Here is a 17367-nt window from a genome sequence, read left to right as displayed (position 1 = left end):
TATTGGTTCCACCCTACTTTGCAACTTTGGCTGCGACTTCAGAGAGTTTCAGTAATATGTGTCACACCTTGTATTGTTATGATTTTCCAAAATCGCAAAACAGCAAAGTTGCATGAAAGTCGCACTGAAGTTGCATCAAGTCACAAACAAGTCACAATGCAAAGTCGCACTGGAAGTCGCATAACTTTGGAGTCACTGCAGTGTGAACCAAGCCTAACTGCTAGTGACCGATTAAAACCTTTTGTTTCATAAATTATTAATTCGGTCACAATACACTAGATATACAGTTTATCTATTGTCCAAATTGGGGTAAACCTAACAATACATATACTTGTTCTAGCAAACCCTCATTTTGGAGACATCGCCTCGTACTTCCTGTTGTGTTTCCATAACAGGAAAATAAATCTTTGTGTCTCGGGACACACAAAAAAAAACTGATAGGAGTTTTAGGGCCTGTTCACACCGACCCACACTCTAAAATGTGTGATCATGGCGTGCGTTGTGCAGGGGAAGTATGGTCTGCTGTTACAATGCATTGCACTGATTACTTTCTTCTCTTTTTTCTCTTAACTTTATTGAAGTAACAGAAAGTAACAATTCATTTAATTATGTACACTACATTCCCATATGGAAGAAAATTCTATTTGAAATATATTTTAAAAATATTCTTCCCAAATATATTGACACATATTTGAAATGCTAAAATTTTGGCCATATCCAATATATTTCAATCTATATCTATCTATATATATATATATATATATATATACTGCATGTTGAAATGCGTTTTTGTTACAAACTATATTTTAAAATGACTTTTTTATATGTTAAATCTGAAGAATATATTTGAAAAAAAAATATTGTTAAAAATATTTTTCATATATTCTGTAATATATAAAAAATGTATTTCAATATATATATGCTATATATTAATACTATATTAATATATATATATATATATACTGCATGTTAAAATACATTTTTATATATTACAAAATATATGAAAAATATTTTTAACAATATATTTTTTTCAAATATATTCTTCAGATTTAACATATAAAAAAATCATTTTAACATATATTTTTACATATATTTGTGAATGCATTCCAAAAATGTAGATTTGTATTTTTAAAGACATACAGTATATTTGAACTGTATTTTTAAAAATATTTTTCATATATTTTGTAATAAAAACGCATTTTTATATATATTTATTGAAATATATTTTGAAATATATTGAATATGGCCAAAATTGTAGCATTTCAAAATATATGTCAATATATATGGGAAGAATATTTTTAAAATATATTTCAGATATATTTTTTTTCCATGTGGGTTGTGCTGCAATGTCATGCAGTGCATGCGGAGACATGCGGTGAGATGCGCAGCACTGCATAAAAATACAGACATGCCAGAGTTTTACACAACACTCAGAAACACGCCTCAACACAGTATCATGTGGTGAACAGGGCACATATAACACAACTGTACGTGTCCTTGTGTTAAAACCTGCATTGATCTATGCAGATAATATCTATACAGAGAATAACTATATAGAGAAATCAGTTTAGAAAAAAACAGTGCTTAATGTCATGACACATTTCAGTCTTATTATTTGGTTTGCCAAAGAGCAAGAGATCACTATGAATGCTTGAGTGTACAGTATAGATGTTGATTTAATAGTCGATACATAAGGTCATGTCATCTCTATTTCAGCAGTGCTTGACCCTGAAACAATTATCAAAGATGTCAATTAAAGCGGACCTGTCACTTAATTATTATTATTCTGCTACAACTAACTAGGCCAGCAAAAGCTGTCTTATAGTGTTTAGCAAGGGAAAGAATCCTTCCTTTCATCATATATATAATTTTAGGTATTTAATCTCTCTCTCTGTATATATATATATATATATATATATATATACAATTATCAGGCAACAAGTGGGTTTTATTACCAAATCATAATTTTTATGCACATTGTCCAACTCCAAGCTGTATAACCTTGAAAGGTATGGGGTTGTCTTTCAGGGATTGGACTTGGCCCCTTAGTTCCAGTGACGGGAAGGGAAGCATACCAAGACATTTTGGACAATTTCATGCTCCCAACTTTGTGGGAACAGTTTGGGGATGGCCCCTTCCTGTTCCAACATGACTGTGCACCAGTGCACAAAGCAAGGTCCATAAAGACATGGATGAGTGAGTTCGGGGTGGAGGAACTTGACTGGCCTGCACAGAGTCCTGACCTCAACCTGATAGAACACCTTTGGGATGAATTAGAGCGGAGACTGCGAGCCAGGCCTTCTCATCTGACATCAGTGCCTGACCTCACAAATGCTCTTCTGGAAGAATGGTCAAATATTCCCATAGACACACTCCTATACCTTGTGGACAGCCTTCCCAGAAGAGTTGAAGCTGTTATAGCTGCAAAGGGTGGGCCAACTCAATATTGAACCCTACGGAATAAGACTGGGATGCCATTAAAGTTCATGTGCGTGTAAAGGCAGGCATCCCAATACTTTTGGCAATATAGTATATATATATATATATATATATATATATATATATACACACACAGTTCTATTAGCCACGACTACTACATAGCACTGCCCTTATTTCATTTCAGAAAAAGAATTCTTTTTGTGAATTGTACGTATGCACAAAATAACGTCTGTGTGGCCAGTTCTCATCAGCACTCAGGTAAGCTCTATAAACAATTTCTTTGTGACATGTTGTACAATTTGTGGGTTGAACAGTACATTAGATGATGTATTTTAGATCCCATGCTATTTATAATTATTCATATACAGTATATATACAATCAACACAAAGGCATGGAGATTCATGACACTCATCTCAGATGACCGCCTACAGAGGATGATTGTGCAGCCAGTTGGACAATCATTTAGCTGACCATCTGCTAATTTGGTCCGTCATAAATGGAGACAACTAGCAGTACATGGGACTCACTGCAGGGTTCTAGTGTCAACAAACTGGCTGTCTCACTTGAAAGTGGTGGTCTTGACACAAGGGACAAATGGTGTTCCAAGTCATTAGCCAGCTAAGTATTATTATCTTTCCTTGATATTACAACACAACAACAGTGGGCTCTAATGTACCATATATTTTTTACATGTTTTTTTCTAGGGTATAAGGAATCGCCAAGCTCAGACCAAGTGTGTTGCAACTCTTGCATTTGCCAGAAAAGATGGACAATCTAAAAGTCTCACAACTGAGCTGTTAAGAGTTAGGAGGGCTGGGTATGTCCCTTGTAAACAGGTCCTCTACTATAAGGGTTTGCCCAGCTTTGTTGACTTTCACTGCAATATACAGTCAGGTCCATAAATATTGGGACATGGATACAATTCTAACATTTTTGGCTCTATACACCACCACAATGGATTTGAAATGAAACAAACAAGATGTGCTTTAACTGCAGACTGTCAGCTTTAATTTGAGGGTATTTACATCCACATCAGGTGAACGGTGTAGGAATTACAACAGTTTGCATATGTGCCTCCCACTTGTTAAGGGGCCAAAAGTAATGGGACAATTGGTTTCTCAGCTGTTCCATGGCCAGGTGTGTTATTCCCTCATTATCCCAATTACAATGAGCAGATAAAAGGTCCAGAGTTCATTTCAAGTGTGCTATTTGCATTTGGAATCTGTTGCTGTCAACTCTCAAGATGAGATCCAAAGAGCTGTCACTATTAGTGAAGCAAGCCATCATTAGGCTGAAAACACAAAACAAACCCATCAGAGAGATAGCAAAAACATTAGGAGTGGCCAAAACAACTGTTTGGAACATTCTTAAAAAGAAGGAACGCACCAGTGAGCTCAGCAACACCAAAAGACCTGGAAGACCACGGAAAACAACTGTGGTGGATGACTGAAGAATTCTTTCCCTGGTGAAGAAACACCCTTCACAACAGTTGGCCAGATCAAGAACACTCTCCAGGAGGTAGGTGTATGTGTGTCAAAGTCACCAATCAAGAGAAGACTTCACCAGAGTGAATACAGAGGGTTCACCACAAGATGGAAACCATTGGTGAACCTCAAAAACAGGAATGCCAGATTAGAGTTTGCCAAACGACATCTAAAAAAGCCTTCACAGTTCTGGAACAACATCCTATGGACAGATGAGACCGAGATCAACTTGTACCAGAGTGATGGGAAGAGAAGAGTATGGAGAAGGAAAGGAACTGCTCATGATCCTAAGCATACCACCTCATCAGTGAAGCATGGTGGTGGTAGTGTCATGGCGTGGGCATGTATGGCTGCCAATGGAACTGCTTCTCTTGTATTTATTGATGATGTGACTGCTGACAAAAGCAGCCGGATGAATTCTGAAGTGTTTCGGGAATATTATCTGCTCATATTCAGCCAAATGCTTCACAACTCATTGGATGCCGCTTCACAGTGCAGATGGACAATGACCCAAAGCATACTGCAAAAGCAACCAAAGAGTTTTTGAAGGGAAAGAAGTGGAATGTTCTGCAATGGCCAAGTCAATCACCTGACCTGAATCCAATTGAGCATGCATTTCACTTGCTGAAGACAAAACTGAAGGGAAAATGCCCAAAGAACAAGCAGGAACTGAAGACAGTTGCAGTAGAGGCCTGGCAGAGCATCACCAGGGATGAAACCCAGCGTCTGGTGATGTCTATGCATTCCACACTTCAGGCTGTAATTGACTGCAAAGGATTTGCAACCAAGTATTAAAAAGTGAAAGTTTGATTTATGATTATTATTCTGTCCCATTACTTTTGGACCCTAAACAAGTGGGAGGCACATATGCAAACTGTTATAATTCCTACACTGTTCACCTGATTTGGATGTAAATACCCTCAAATTAAAGCTGACAGTCTGCAGTTAAAGCACATCTTGTTTGTTTCATTTCAAATCCATTGTGGTGGTGTATAGAGCCAAAAATGTTAGAATTGTGTCCATGTCCCAATATTTATGGACCTGACTGTATGTAACACAATTTTTATTGCTCTGCTTGGAAATCCTCCAGCTTGAAGATACACATGGGAACATGTCTACGGTATATTGTTTTCATTGTTTATATCTTTTTAATGTTAAAGTGGTTCTAAAGCCTAAACATATTTACCTTAATGCATATCTTGCATTATGGTAAAAAATGTTTAGGTAGCAGTATGCCCCCCACCCCCTTTATACTTACCTGAGCCCCCACTCAATATAGCTCACTGCCCATCTGTAGCGGCTCTCTCCCTTCTGCCCGCTCTCACAGACTTGGCTGAGACCATAGGGAGCTATTGACTTCCACTGCTATCATTGTGACAGGTGTGAAAGGGGGGGGGCTGAGACACGCATTCTGTGTATAGGGATGCAGGCAGCACAGGTCAGGACCGAGGCTGCAGGTGCGTTTACAATCACTTTAAAGCCCAACTCTATAAAAAACTAAATGGAAACAGTGCATTATGCATCAATTACCTTACTTCTCAGTCTTGATTCCAAACACTATCCTGTAGTGTAATGGATCAAAGTCAGAGTTTCCTCTATGAGCCAAGCTAAGCTAATTTCCTGGAGTTTTTCTCAACTTCTTTACTTTTTGGGCATTGTTCCCATTCCAGCCCACCGAGTTCTCCTGTCTCTGGATCCTTTGGGCTCTTTTAGACAGATAGTAAGATTACCACCCTCTAAAAACTGATTTGAATTTTCAATGGGCAGTATAGCAGCTGCTGACAGGTGTTCAGGAGCCGCTACTGCCTTTTTTAATAGCTTAAAGTGGCTGTAATGCCTGAAGGTTTTTATACCTTTGTGCACTCTATGCATGAAAGTAAAAAACTTTCAGTATGGAGCTCCCCCTGCAGCCCCCCTAATACTTACCTGAGCCTGATTCAGTGATGTGCATGAGATCAGCTGCTGCCCCAGCTCACACTGCCTCCTCATTGGATCAAAGACAGCAATAGGAGCCATTGGCTCCTTCTGCTGTCAATCACAACCAGTGAGGAGGGTGCAGGGGCATGACCGAGCTCTGTTCTGTGTGTCTTACGGACACACAGAGCGGGGCTCGGAAGCAAGCACACTCGAGTGCCCCTATAGCAAGCGGCTTGCTATGGGGGCACTCGGCAAAGGGGGAGGAGCCAGGTGGGGGACTCAAGAAAAGGAGGATTGGGGCTGGTCTGTAAAAAACGCTTACACAGAGCAAGTAAGTATACAGTAACATGTTTGTTATTGTAAAAAAAGTAAGCCGTTAATATCACTTTAATGTAGTTTAACATTGCAGGACTGCATCACAGCTACAAACCAAGTGTTTTGCTTGCAGTTGCGGTACAGCTCCATTGTTCTCAATAGGCGAGCTTGGCGGGTGCGAAAATGTCAGGCTGTAATGTTAAAATTCTGGGGAGTGGCTAGGGGACCGTAAAACGTAGCCACCTGTTCATACCTGCCAGTGTGATAGACCCCCATGAGGGACAACTTGTCAATGGAAGAGTTGCTTACTCCAATAGGAGGTGTCCATTTTATGCAAGCAGTGATTCCCAAAAAGTAAGTGGAAAAGGAGAGGATTGTCATGTGACTGTGGCTTCAGGTAAGTAAAATGGGCATTTGGAAAGGTTTTTGTTTTGCCAGCAGTTAGAGGGGGTGGGAGAGGGTTGCTAATATCCTGGATTTTGGCTTTAAAGTGATTATAAAATCAAATAGTTTTTTAAATAACAAACATGCTATACATACCTGCTCTGTGAAATGGAATTGCACAGGGTGGCCCCAATCTTGCACTTTTGGGGTCCCCCGGCCAGAACTCCTGCATCCACCATAGAAAACCACTTCCTATTGTGGCACACCTGGGGGCTCAATTCTGAGCTGTGCTGCCTGTGTCTGCAAACACAGACAGCTCGGCCCGCCCCCCTCATCACAGGACTTGACTGACAGCAGCGGGAGGCAATGGCTTCCTCTTCCTTAGCAAAGTCTGTGAGAGCAGGGAGAGCCACTACAGACAGGCACAACACTGGATTGAGTGAGGACTCAGTAAGTATGGGGGGTGAGGGGACGCAATACGGTTACCTAAACATTTTTTATCTTAACGCAGGGAATACATAAATGCAAAAATGTTTAGGCTTTAGAACCACTTTAAGTAAGTGACAAGAAGTCCATAGAAGAATATTTGGTAGCTCTCAACAGACTCATGTATAAAACCCATCTTTTTTTACAGAATTTTATTTCCACAGTAATCATCACTTTTGTAAAATACACAGCAAGTTAAGCAGAAAAAAGCTGTAAGATTTCTAAGCACAATAAAATAAATGTGTGTAAAAAAAAAAAAAAAAAAAAGAATAATATATGATAAGAAGTCCACCTTAGATTGTACTCCCCTTAAGGGTTAGGGACTGATGTGAATGTACAATATATGTGTAAATTGACAGCGCTATAGAAGTACCATAAATAAATAAATAAATGAAAGAATATTTATAACTCCAAAAGACATGCTGGTAGGTTAAATGGTTCCTGTCTAAACTGGCCATAGTATATGAATGTAAGTTAGGGACATTAGATTGTACACCCCTTGTGGGTTAGGGACTGATGTGAATGTACAATATATGTGTAAAGCGTTGCGTAAATTGACATCGCTATAGAAGTATCATAAATAAATAAATAAATGAAAGCATATTTATAACTCCAAAAGACATGCTGGTAGGTTAATTGGATCCTGTCTAAATTGGCCCTAGTATATGAATGTAAGTTAGGGACCTTAGATTGTACGCCCTTGTGGGTTAGGGACTGATGTGAATGTACAACATATATGTAAAGTGCTGCGTAAATTGATGGTGCTATATAAGTACCTGAAATAATAATAATAATAACTTTCGGAAGACGTATACACATGTATAAAACCAATATTCTTTACTGAATTCTATTTTCACAATAATCACCAAGGTACCCCGACACTATTGTAAAAGACGCAGCATGCCAAGTCAAAAAAAAAGCTTTTTTAACAGTTCTGCTAATATTTCTCTTTGTGCTCTATGACTGCTGTTATTATATCACTGCGTGTGTTATTGCATAATTTGTGTTTGTGGAATATTATACCCCTCGTGCGTTATTATAAGACGCCGCATGCTACTATACTACTTGTCAAGTGGTAGGTATTACTCCATTTTCCAAGTTAACACTAATCGTGTCATTTCGTTCAATCTCGGCCTGATTCTTCCACTATTGGCTGTGCTGGGAATGAACCTTGTTTTGGAATGTGGGAATGTGTCTCTGGTTCCGTACTGAGGCCACTCACTCCCTGTTCCCTTTCCTGCTCATTCTGTCTACACTCCATGATGCCTCCCTCCTTTTTTCTCTCCCCCACAGCCTCTCTGCATTCTTGTATCCACAGCCCTTCCCTGATTCCTTTCCCACCAGCTTCTCTGACTATGGATCCCTTCTTGCACCTTACATCCCATCCTATTTTCTGCAGCCATTCCGCCTCCCCCCCTCCATCCCAGAGCAGAACAAGAGGCATTTCTAGTTAAGGGAGCTCCTGCATCAGTGGTTATGTACATACATTCCAAAATGACAAGAAAGGGCCCCACAAACAAGTCAGCGGACATGAAACCAGAACGCCCACCAACAGGTGGTAATGAGGGTTCAAGGAGAGTCCACCTCCCCATGCTGCAACCATCACAGAAACTTAAAGGGAGACTCCCCGCAACCATCTAATTTAAAGGACAGGCAGCAAACGTCAAGTGGAGGAAGCGAAATAGAATAGCTTTAAGTGCAACACGTAAGACGAGGGAAGGAGACAAGGAAAGGCGGAGAATTTAGGGACTGCTAGAACTGTTAACATACAACATTAAGGGGATGTAGGCAGTCAGATGGGAATCAGCGGCAGCTGTGATATACAAGGAGGAGTGGCAGAACAGCAGCAGGGATGCAGGGAGTAGATGTGATTACAGGAAGAACAGGAATTTCAGAAAGCACTACAGGGTTCAAAACTGCATAGGGTGGGGGTGGGGCACTGAGATAAGGGGAGATGGCAGAGGGACCTTTGCTATTGCCAGGAGATAGGCAGGGTTGCAATATGTAAAGCGATTGCAGGAATTTAAAGGGAGGGGATGTGTAATGGATGGGCTGTGGTATAAATAACATCAAAGGGGAAAAAAAGGGAACAGAAGAACATAGAAGGAATGCAAACGTGCTCTGTTTGTAGGAAGGCACAGGATACAAATAATGGGATGTAAAGAATAGCAAACAAGAAAACTGACAATGTGTGGAAGGAAAATGTATACAGGAGAGGGACATGTTATAGGAGGGGATGTAGATCACAAGTGTTCTCAGCAGTATGGGAGAGTGATGACCGGATGTGAAGGTTGCTGATACAGGGAGATTGGGATACCTGAGAAGTATGTAGGATGATCAGAGGTGGTGGTAGGTGATACAGAGAGACTGGCATATTTTGGAGATAAGTAGGATGACCAGATGTGAGGGTAGGTTGTACAAGGAGACTGAGATTTCAGATATATAGAAGGTATGTAGAATGATAGCAGATGGTGGTAGGTGATACAGGGCAACTGGGATACATGGAAGATAGGTAGGATTACCAGAAGTAGTAGTAGGTGGTACTGGGAGATATGTAGGATGACCAGAAGTAGTAGTAGGTGGTACAGGGAGACCTGGATATATGGAAGATAGAAACAATGACCAGAGGTGAAGGAAGGTGATACAGGAAGACGGGGAAACATAAGAGGCATGTAGGATGACCAGGTATGAGGGTAGGTGGTACAAGGAGACTGAGATTTAATATACATAGGAGGTATGTAGGCTAGAGATGGTGGTATGTAATACAGGGAGACTAGTATAGATGGAAGGTATGTAGGATGATCAGAAGTAGTGGTAGGTGGTACAGGGAGACTGAGATATTTGGAAGGTATATCTGATTATCAGAGGTAGTGATAGGTGTTACAGGGTGACTGGGATATATGGAAGGTATGTATGATGATCAGAGTTAGTGGTAGGTGGCACAGGGAAACTGGGATACAGAGAAGGTATGTATGATGATCAGACTTAATTGTAGGTGGTACAGGGAGACTGGGAAACATGGGAAGTAAAAAAGATGACCAGAGGTGAAGGAAGGTAACACAGGGAAACTAAGATACATGGAAAGTATGTAGGATGATCGAAGGTGGAGGTAGGTGGTTCAGGAAGACTGGGATACATGGGAGGTAGGATGACCAAAAATGGTGGTTGGTGATACAGGGAAAGTGGGATATATGGGAGATATGTAGGATGACCAGAGGTGAAGGTATGTGACATAGGGAGACTGGGATTCATGGATGATATGTAGAATGATTAAAAGTGGTGATATGGTATACGGGTAGACTGGGATGCATGGGAGGTACGAGGATGACCAGAGGTGGTAGTACGTGTTATAGGGAGGCTGGGATACAGGGATGGTATGCAGGATACACAGTCAGGGTAGTTGATACAGGGCATCTGGAATACCGGGAAGATGTACAGGATGATCAGAGGTGGTGGTAGGTGATACAGGAAGGTCAGGATACAGGGATGATGTGCAAGATGCACAGAGGTAGTAATAGGAGATACAGACAGACTGGGATATATGGAAGATGATCAGAGGTAGTGGCAGGTGATAGAGGGAGACTGAGCTACTGAAAAGTTGTACAGGAAGATCAGAGGAGGTGGTGGGTAATACAGGCAGACTGGGATACATGGGAGACATACAGGATGATGGGGGGTAGTGGTATGTGATACAGGGAGAACAGGATACAGGGATGGTACAGGATGTTGAGGGGTAGTGGTAGGTGAAACAGAGAGGACAGCAGAGAGGGATAGTATAGGATGATGAGGGGTAATGGTCAGGGGTGGACTGACAACTCATGGGGCAATAGGGGATCATGGGGCCCCTGTGTCCTTGCCCAAACTCAAAAAGGCCTATGAAAAAGGTACCGGGGGCATCTCATGGGGCCCCCTACTGACCCCGGGCCCTTGGCAGTGCCTGAGTTTCCAAATGGTGATACAGGGAGGACAGGATACAGGGATAGTACAGGATGATGAGGGGTAGTGGTAGGTGATACAGGGAGGACAGGATACAGGGATAGTACAGGATGATGAGGGGTAGTGGTAGGTGATACAGGGAGGACAGGATACAGGGATAGTACAGGATGATGAGGGGTAGTGGTAGGTGATACAGGGAGGACAGGATGCAGGGATAGTACAGGATGATGAGGGGTAGTGGTAGGTGATACAGGGAGGACAGGATGCAGGGATAGTACAGGATGATGAGGGGTAGTGGTAGGTGATACAGGGAGGACAGGATACAGGGATGGTGTACAGGATGATGAGGGGTAGTGTTAAGTGATAAAGGGAGGACAGGATAGAGGGACAGTATAGAATGATGAGGGGTAGTGGTAGGTGATACAGGGAGGACAGGATACAGGGATAGTATAGGACGATGAGGGGTAGTGGTAGTTGATACAGGGAGGCAAGGAGAGAGGGATAGTATAGGATGATGAGGGGTAGTGGTAGGTGATATAGGCAGGACAGGATACAGGGATAGTACAGGATGATGAGGGATAGTGGTAGGTGATATGGAGAGAACAGGATACAGGGGTGACACTAGATGATAAGGGGTAGTGGTAGTTGAGACACAGAGGGCAGGATACAGGGATGATGTACAGAATGATGAGGGGTAGTGGTAGTTGATACACGGAGGGCAGGATACAGGGATAATACAGGATGAAGAGGGGTAGTGGTAGGTGATACAGGGAGGACAGGATAGAGGGACAGTATAGAATGATGAGGGGTAGTGGTAGGTGATATAGGGAGGGTAGGATACAGGGATGATGTACAGGATGATAAGGGGTAGTGGTAGGTGATACAGGGAGGGCAGGATACAGGGATGGTGTACAGGATGATGAGGAGTAATGGTAGGTGACACAGACAGGACAGGATACAGGGATGGTACAGGATGATGATGGATAGTGGTAAGTGATACAGGGAGGACAGGATAGAGGGACAGTATAGAATGATGAGTAGTAATAGGTGATATAGGGAGGACAGGATACAGGGATAGTATAGGATGATGAGGATGAGGGGCAGTGGTAGTTGATACAGGGAGGACAGGATACAGGGATGGTGTACAGGATGAAGAGGGGTAGTGGTAGGTGATACAGGGAGGGCAGGATACAGGGATGATGAGGATGATGATGAGTAGTGGTAGGTGATACAAGGAGGATAGAATACAGGGATGGTGTAGGATGATGATGAGTAGTAGTAGGTGATACGGGGAGGATAGGATACAGGGATGGTGTAGGATTATGAGGATGATGATGAGTAGTAGTAGGTGATACGGGGAGGATAGAATACAGGGATGGTGTAGGATGATGAGGATGATGATGAGTAGTAGTAGGTGATACGGGGAGGATAGGATACAGGGATGGTGTAGGATGATGAGGATGATGTTGAGTAGTAGTAGGTGATACGGGGAGGATAGGATACAGGGATGGTGTAGGATGATGAGGATGATGATGAGTAGTAGTAGGTGATACGGGGAGGATAGGATACAGGGATGGTGCACAGGATGATGAGGATGATGAGTAGTAGTAGGTGATACGGGGAGGATAGGACACAGGGATGGTATAGGATGATGAGGATGATGATGACTAGTAGTAGGTGATACAGGGAGGACAGGATACAGGGATGGTGTACAGGATGATGAGGATGATGATGAGTAGTAGTAGGTGATACAGGGAGGATAGGACACAGGGATGGTGTAGGATGATGAGGATGATGATGAGTAGTAGTAGGTGATACGGGGAGGTTAGGATACAGGGATGGTGTAGGATGATGAGGATGATGATGAGTAGTAGTAGGTGATACGGGGAGGTTAGGATACAGGGATCATGTAGGATGATGAGGATGATGATGAGTAGTAATATGTGATACAGGAAGGATAGGATACAGGGATGGTGTAGGATGATGAGGATGATGATGAGTAGTAGTAGGTGATACGGGGAGGTTAGGATACAGGGATGGTGTAGGATGATGAGGATGATGATGAGTAGTAATAGGTGATACAGGAAGGATAGGATACAGGGATGGTATACAGGATGATGAGGATGATGATGAGTAGTAGTAGGTGATACGGGGAGGATAGGATACAGGGATGGTGTAGGATGATGGGGATGATGATGAGTAGTAGTAGGTGATACAGGGAGGATAGGATACAGGGATGGTGTAGGATGATGATGAGTAGTAATAGGTGATACAGGGAGGATAGCATACAGGGATGGTGTAGGATGATGATGAGTAGTAGTAGGTAATACGGGGAGGATAGGATACAGGGATGGTGAAGGATGATGATGAGTAGTAGTAGGTAATACGGGGAGGATAGGATACAGGGATGGTGAAGGATGATGATGAGTAGTAGTAGGTGATATGGGGAGGATAGCATACAGGGATGGTGTAGGATGATGATGAGTAGTAGTAGGTAATACGGGGAGGATAGGATACAGGGATGGTGAAGGATGATGATGAGTAGTAGTAGGTGATATGGGGAGGATAGCATACAGGGATGGTGTAGGATGATGAGGATGATGATGAGTAGTAGTAGGTGATACGGGGAGGATAAGATACAGGGATGGTGTAGGATGATGAGGATGATGATGAGTAGATTTAGGTAATACAGGGAGGATAGGATACAGGGATGGTGCACAGGATGATGAGGATGATGATGAGTAGTAGTAGGTGATACGGGGAGGATAGGATACAGGGATGGTGTAGGATGATGATGAGTAGTAGTAGGTGATACAGGGAGGATAGGATACAGGGATGGTGTAGAATGATGAGGATGATGATGAGTAGTAATAGGTGATACAGGGAGGATAGCATACAGAGATGGTGTAGGATGATGAGGATGATGAGTAGTAATAGGTGATACAGGGAGGATAGCATACAGGGATGGTGTAGGATGATGAGGATGAGTAGTAGTAGGTGATACAGGGAGGATAGGATACAGGGATGGTGTAGGATGAGGATGAGTAGTAGTAGGTGATACAGGGAGGATAGGATACAGGGATGGTGTAGGATGATGATAAGTAGTAGTAGGTGATACGGGGAGGATAGGATACAGGGATGGTGTAGGATGATGAGGATGATGATGAGTAGTAGTAGGTGATACGGGGAGGATAGGATACAGGGATGGTGTAGGATGATGAGGATGATGATGAGTAGTAGTAGGTGATACAGGGAGGATAGGATACAGGGATGGTGTAGGATGATGAGGATGATGATGAGTAGTGGTAGGTGATACAGGGAGGATAGGATACAAGGATGGTGTAGGATGATGATGAGTAGTAATAGGTGATACAGGGAGGATAGCATACAGGGATGGTGTAGGATGATGATGAGTAGTAATAGGTGATACAGGGAGGATAGGATACAGGGATGGTGTAGGATGATGAGGATGATGATGAGTAGTAATAGGTGATACAGGGAGGATAGCATACAGGGATGGTGTAGGATGATGAGGATGATGATGAGTAGTGGTAGGTGATACAGGGAGGATAGCATACAGGGATGGTGTAGGATGATGAGGATGATGATGAGTAGTGGTAGGTGATACAGGGAGGATAGGATACAGGGATGGTGTAGCATGATGAGGATGATGATGAGTAGTGGTAGGTGATACAGGGAGAATAGCATACAGGGATGGTGTAGGATGATGATGAGTAGTGGTAGGTGATACAGGGAGGATAGGATACAGGGATGGTGTAGCATGATGAGGATGATGATGAGTAGTGGTAGGTGATACAGGGAGGATAAGATACAGGGGTGGTGTAGGATGATGATGAGTAGTGGTAGGTGATACAGGGAGGATAGCATACAGGGATGGTGTAGGATGATGATGATGAGTAGTAGTAGGTGATACAGGGAGGATAGCATACAGGGATGGTGTAGGATGATGAGGATGATGATGAGTAGTGGTAGGTGATACAGGGAGGATAGCATACAGGGATGGTGTAGCATGATGAGGATGATGATGAGTAGTGGTAGGTGATACAGGGAGGATAGGATACAGGGGTGGTGTAAGATGATGAGGATGATGATGAGTAGTAGTAGGTGATACAGGGAGGATAGCATACAGGGATGGTGTAGGATGATGAGGATGATGATGAGTAGTGGTAGGTGATACAGGGAGGATAGGATACAGGGATGGTGTAGCATGATGATGAGTAGTAGTAGGTGATACAGGGAGGATAGCATACAGGGATGGTGTAGGATGATGATGAGTAGTAGTAGGTGATACAGGGAGGATAGGATACAGGGATGGTGTAGGATGATGAGGATGATGATGAGTAGTAGTAGGTGATACAGGGAGGATGGCATACAGGGATGGTGTAGCATGATGAGGATGATGATGAGTAGTAGTAGGTGATACAGGGAGGATAGGATACAGGGATGGTGTAGGATGATGATGAGTAGTAGTAGGTGATACAGGGAGGATAGGATACAGGGATGGTGTAGGATGATGAGGATGATGATGAGTAGTGGTAGGTGATACAGGGAGGATAGGATACAGGGATGGTGTAGGATGATGATGAGTAGTAGTAGGTGATACAGGGAGGATAGGATACAGGGATGGTGTAGGATGATGATGAGTAGTAGTAGGTGATACAGGGAGGATAGGATACAGGGATGGTGTAGGATGATGAGGATGATGATGAGTAGTGGTAGGTGATACAGGGAGGATAGGATACAGGGATGGTGTAGGATGATGAGGAGGATGATGATGAGTAGTGGTAGGTGATACAGGGAGGGTAGGATACAGGGATGGTGTAGGATGATGAGGATGATGATGGGTAGTGGTAGGTGATACAGGGAGGATAGGATACAGGGATGGTGTAGGATGATGAGGATGATGATGAGTAGTAGTAGGTGATACAGGGAGGATAGGATACAGGGATGGTGTAGGATGATGAGGATGATGATGAGTAGTAGTAGGTGATACAGGGAGGATAGGATACAGGGATGGTGTAGGATGATGATGATGATGAGTAGTAGTAGGTGATACAGGGAGGATAGCATACAGGGATGGTGTAGGATGATGATGATGATGAGTAGTGGTATGTGATATGGGGAGGATAGGATACAGGGATGGTGTAGGATGATGATGATGATGAGTAGTAGTAGGTGATACAGGGAGGATAGCATACAGGGATGGTGTAGGATGATGATGATGATGAGTAGTAGTAGGTGATACAGGGAGGATAGCATACAGGGATGGTGTAGGATGATGATGATGAGTAGTGGTAGGTGATACCGGGAGGATAGGATACAGGGATGGTGTAGGATGATGATGATGATGAGTAGTAGTAGGTGATACAGGGAGGATAGCATACAGGGATGGTGTAGGATGATGATGATGATGAGTAGTAGTAGGTGATACAGGGAGGATAGCATACAGGGATGGTGTAGGATGATGATGATGATGAGTAGTAGTAGGTGATACAGGGAGGATAGCATACAGGGATGGTGTAGGATGATGATGAGTAGTGGTAGGTGATACGGGGAGGATAGGATACAGGGATGGTGTAGGATGATGAGGATGATGATGAGTAGTAGTAGGTGATACAGGGAGGATAGCATACAGGGATGGTGTAGGATGATGAGGATGATGAGTAGTGGTAGGTGATACAGGGAGGATAGGATACAGGGATGGTGTAGGATGATGAGGATGATGATGAGTAGTAGTAGGTGATACAGGGAGGATAGGATACAGGGATGGTGTAGGATGATGAGGATGATGAGTAGTGGTAGGTGATACGGGGAGGATAGGATACAGGGATGGTGTAGGATGCACGGAGATTCCAGCAGGAGATACAGGCAGACTGAGATAGAGGGATGCCCAGCATAGAGAAGGAAGCAAACATTTGGCAATGTGCAGCCTTTAGTATAGAGAGGTGTGTAGTACTCACTCCATGGTGCAGGCTGGTGTACAGCTCGGGGTGATGTGCAGGCGGCAGAGCCTGGTCTGGCCCTGGCTGGATATTCCTGTGTATTAGTATGAGTGTGGAAGGAGAGAGGGAGGCACCGACAGGGCAGGAGCCTCTGCACACCATCGCCATGTGTCTGGCGCCCTCTGATGGCAGCAGAGGTTACAGCGGCTTCAATAACCATTTGCATTCAGAATACCTTGTACAAGTGAGACGTCATGGGATTCGATATATTGCACCTTGTAAATGTCCTTCTTGCTGTGTGCACAGACCCCGGTCTCTGTGCACTATGGGGAGCTTTGTTTTTATCAGCCACCCTGCTGCACTGCACTGCCTTCTCTTGGCCCTGTCATTTGCCTCTCTTTGGATAAGTCAGCCCTGACTATGGGCTTCTTTAGCTCGCATG

General features: G+C 43.2%; 1 protein-coding gene across 2 annotated transcripts in view; it reads right to left on the bottom strand.

The window, feature by feature from the left end:
• Positions 1–17097, bottom strand: part of PALM (paralemmin) — a 142121-nt gene extending 125024 nt beyond the window's left edge. The window contains exon 1 of one of the 2 annotated variants that reach the window (XM_089673563.1): positions 16944–17097. In XM_089673563.1, coding sequence (XP_089529689.1) covers positions 16944–16948 — 5 coding nt within the window. In that variant the 5' untranslated portion in view covers positions 16949–17097. The remainder of the gene's footprint in view (positions 1–16943) is intronic. The other variant, XM_089673564.1, reaches the window with a different exon arrangement.
• Between the last annotated feature and the right edge of the window lie 270 nt (positions 17098–17367).

The sequence above is a fragment of the Staurois parvus genome, unplaced genomic scaffold (assembly GCF_062004578.1).
Source record: "Staurois parvus isolate SC_StPar_1 unplaced genomic scaffold, SC_StPar_1.0 ptg000141l, whole genome shotgun sequence".
Classification (NCBI taxonomy): domain Eukaryota; kingdom Metazoa; phylum Chordata; class Amphibia; order Anura; family Ranidae; genus Staurois; species Staurois parvus.
This window is presented reverse-complemented; position numbering and strand designations above follow the sequence as displayed.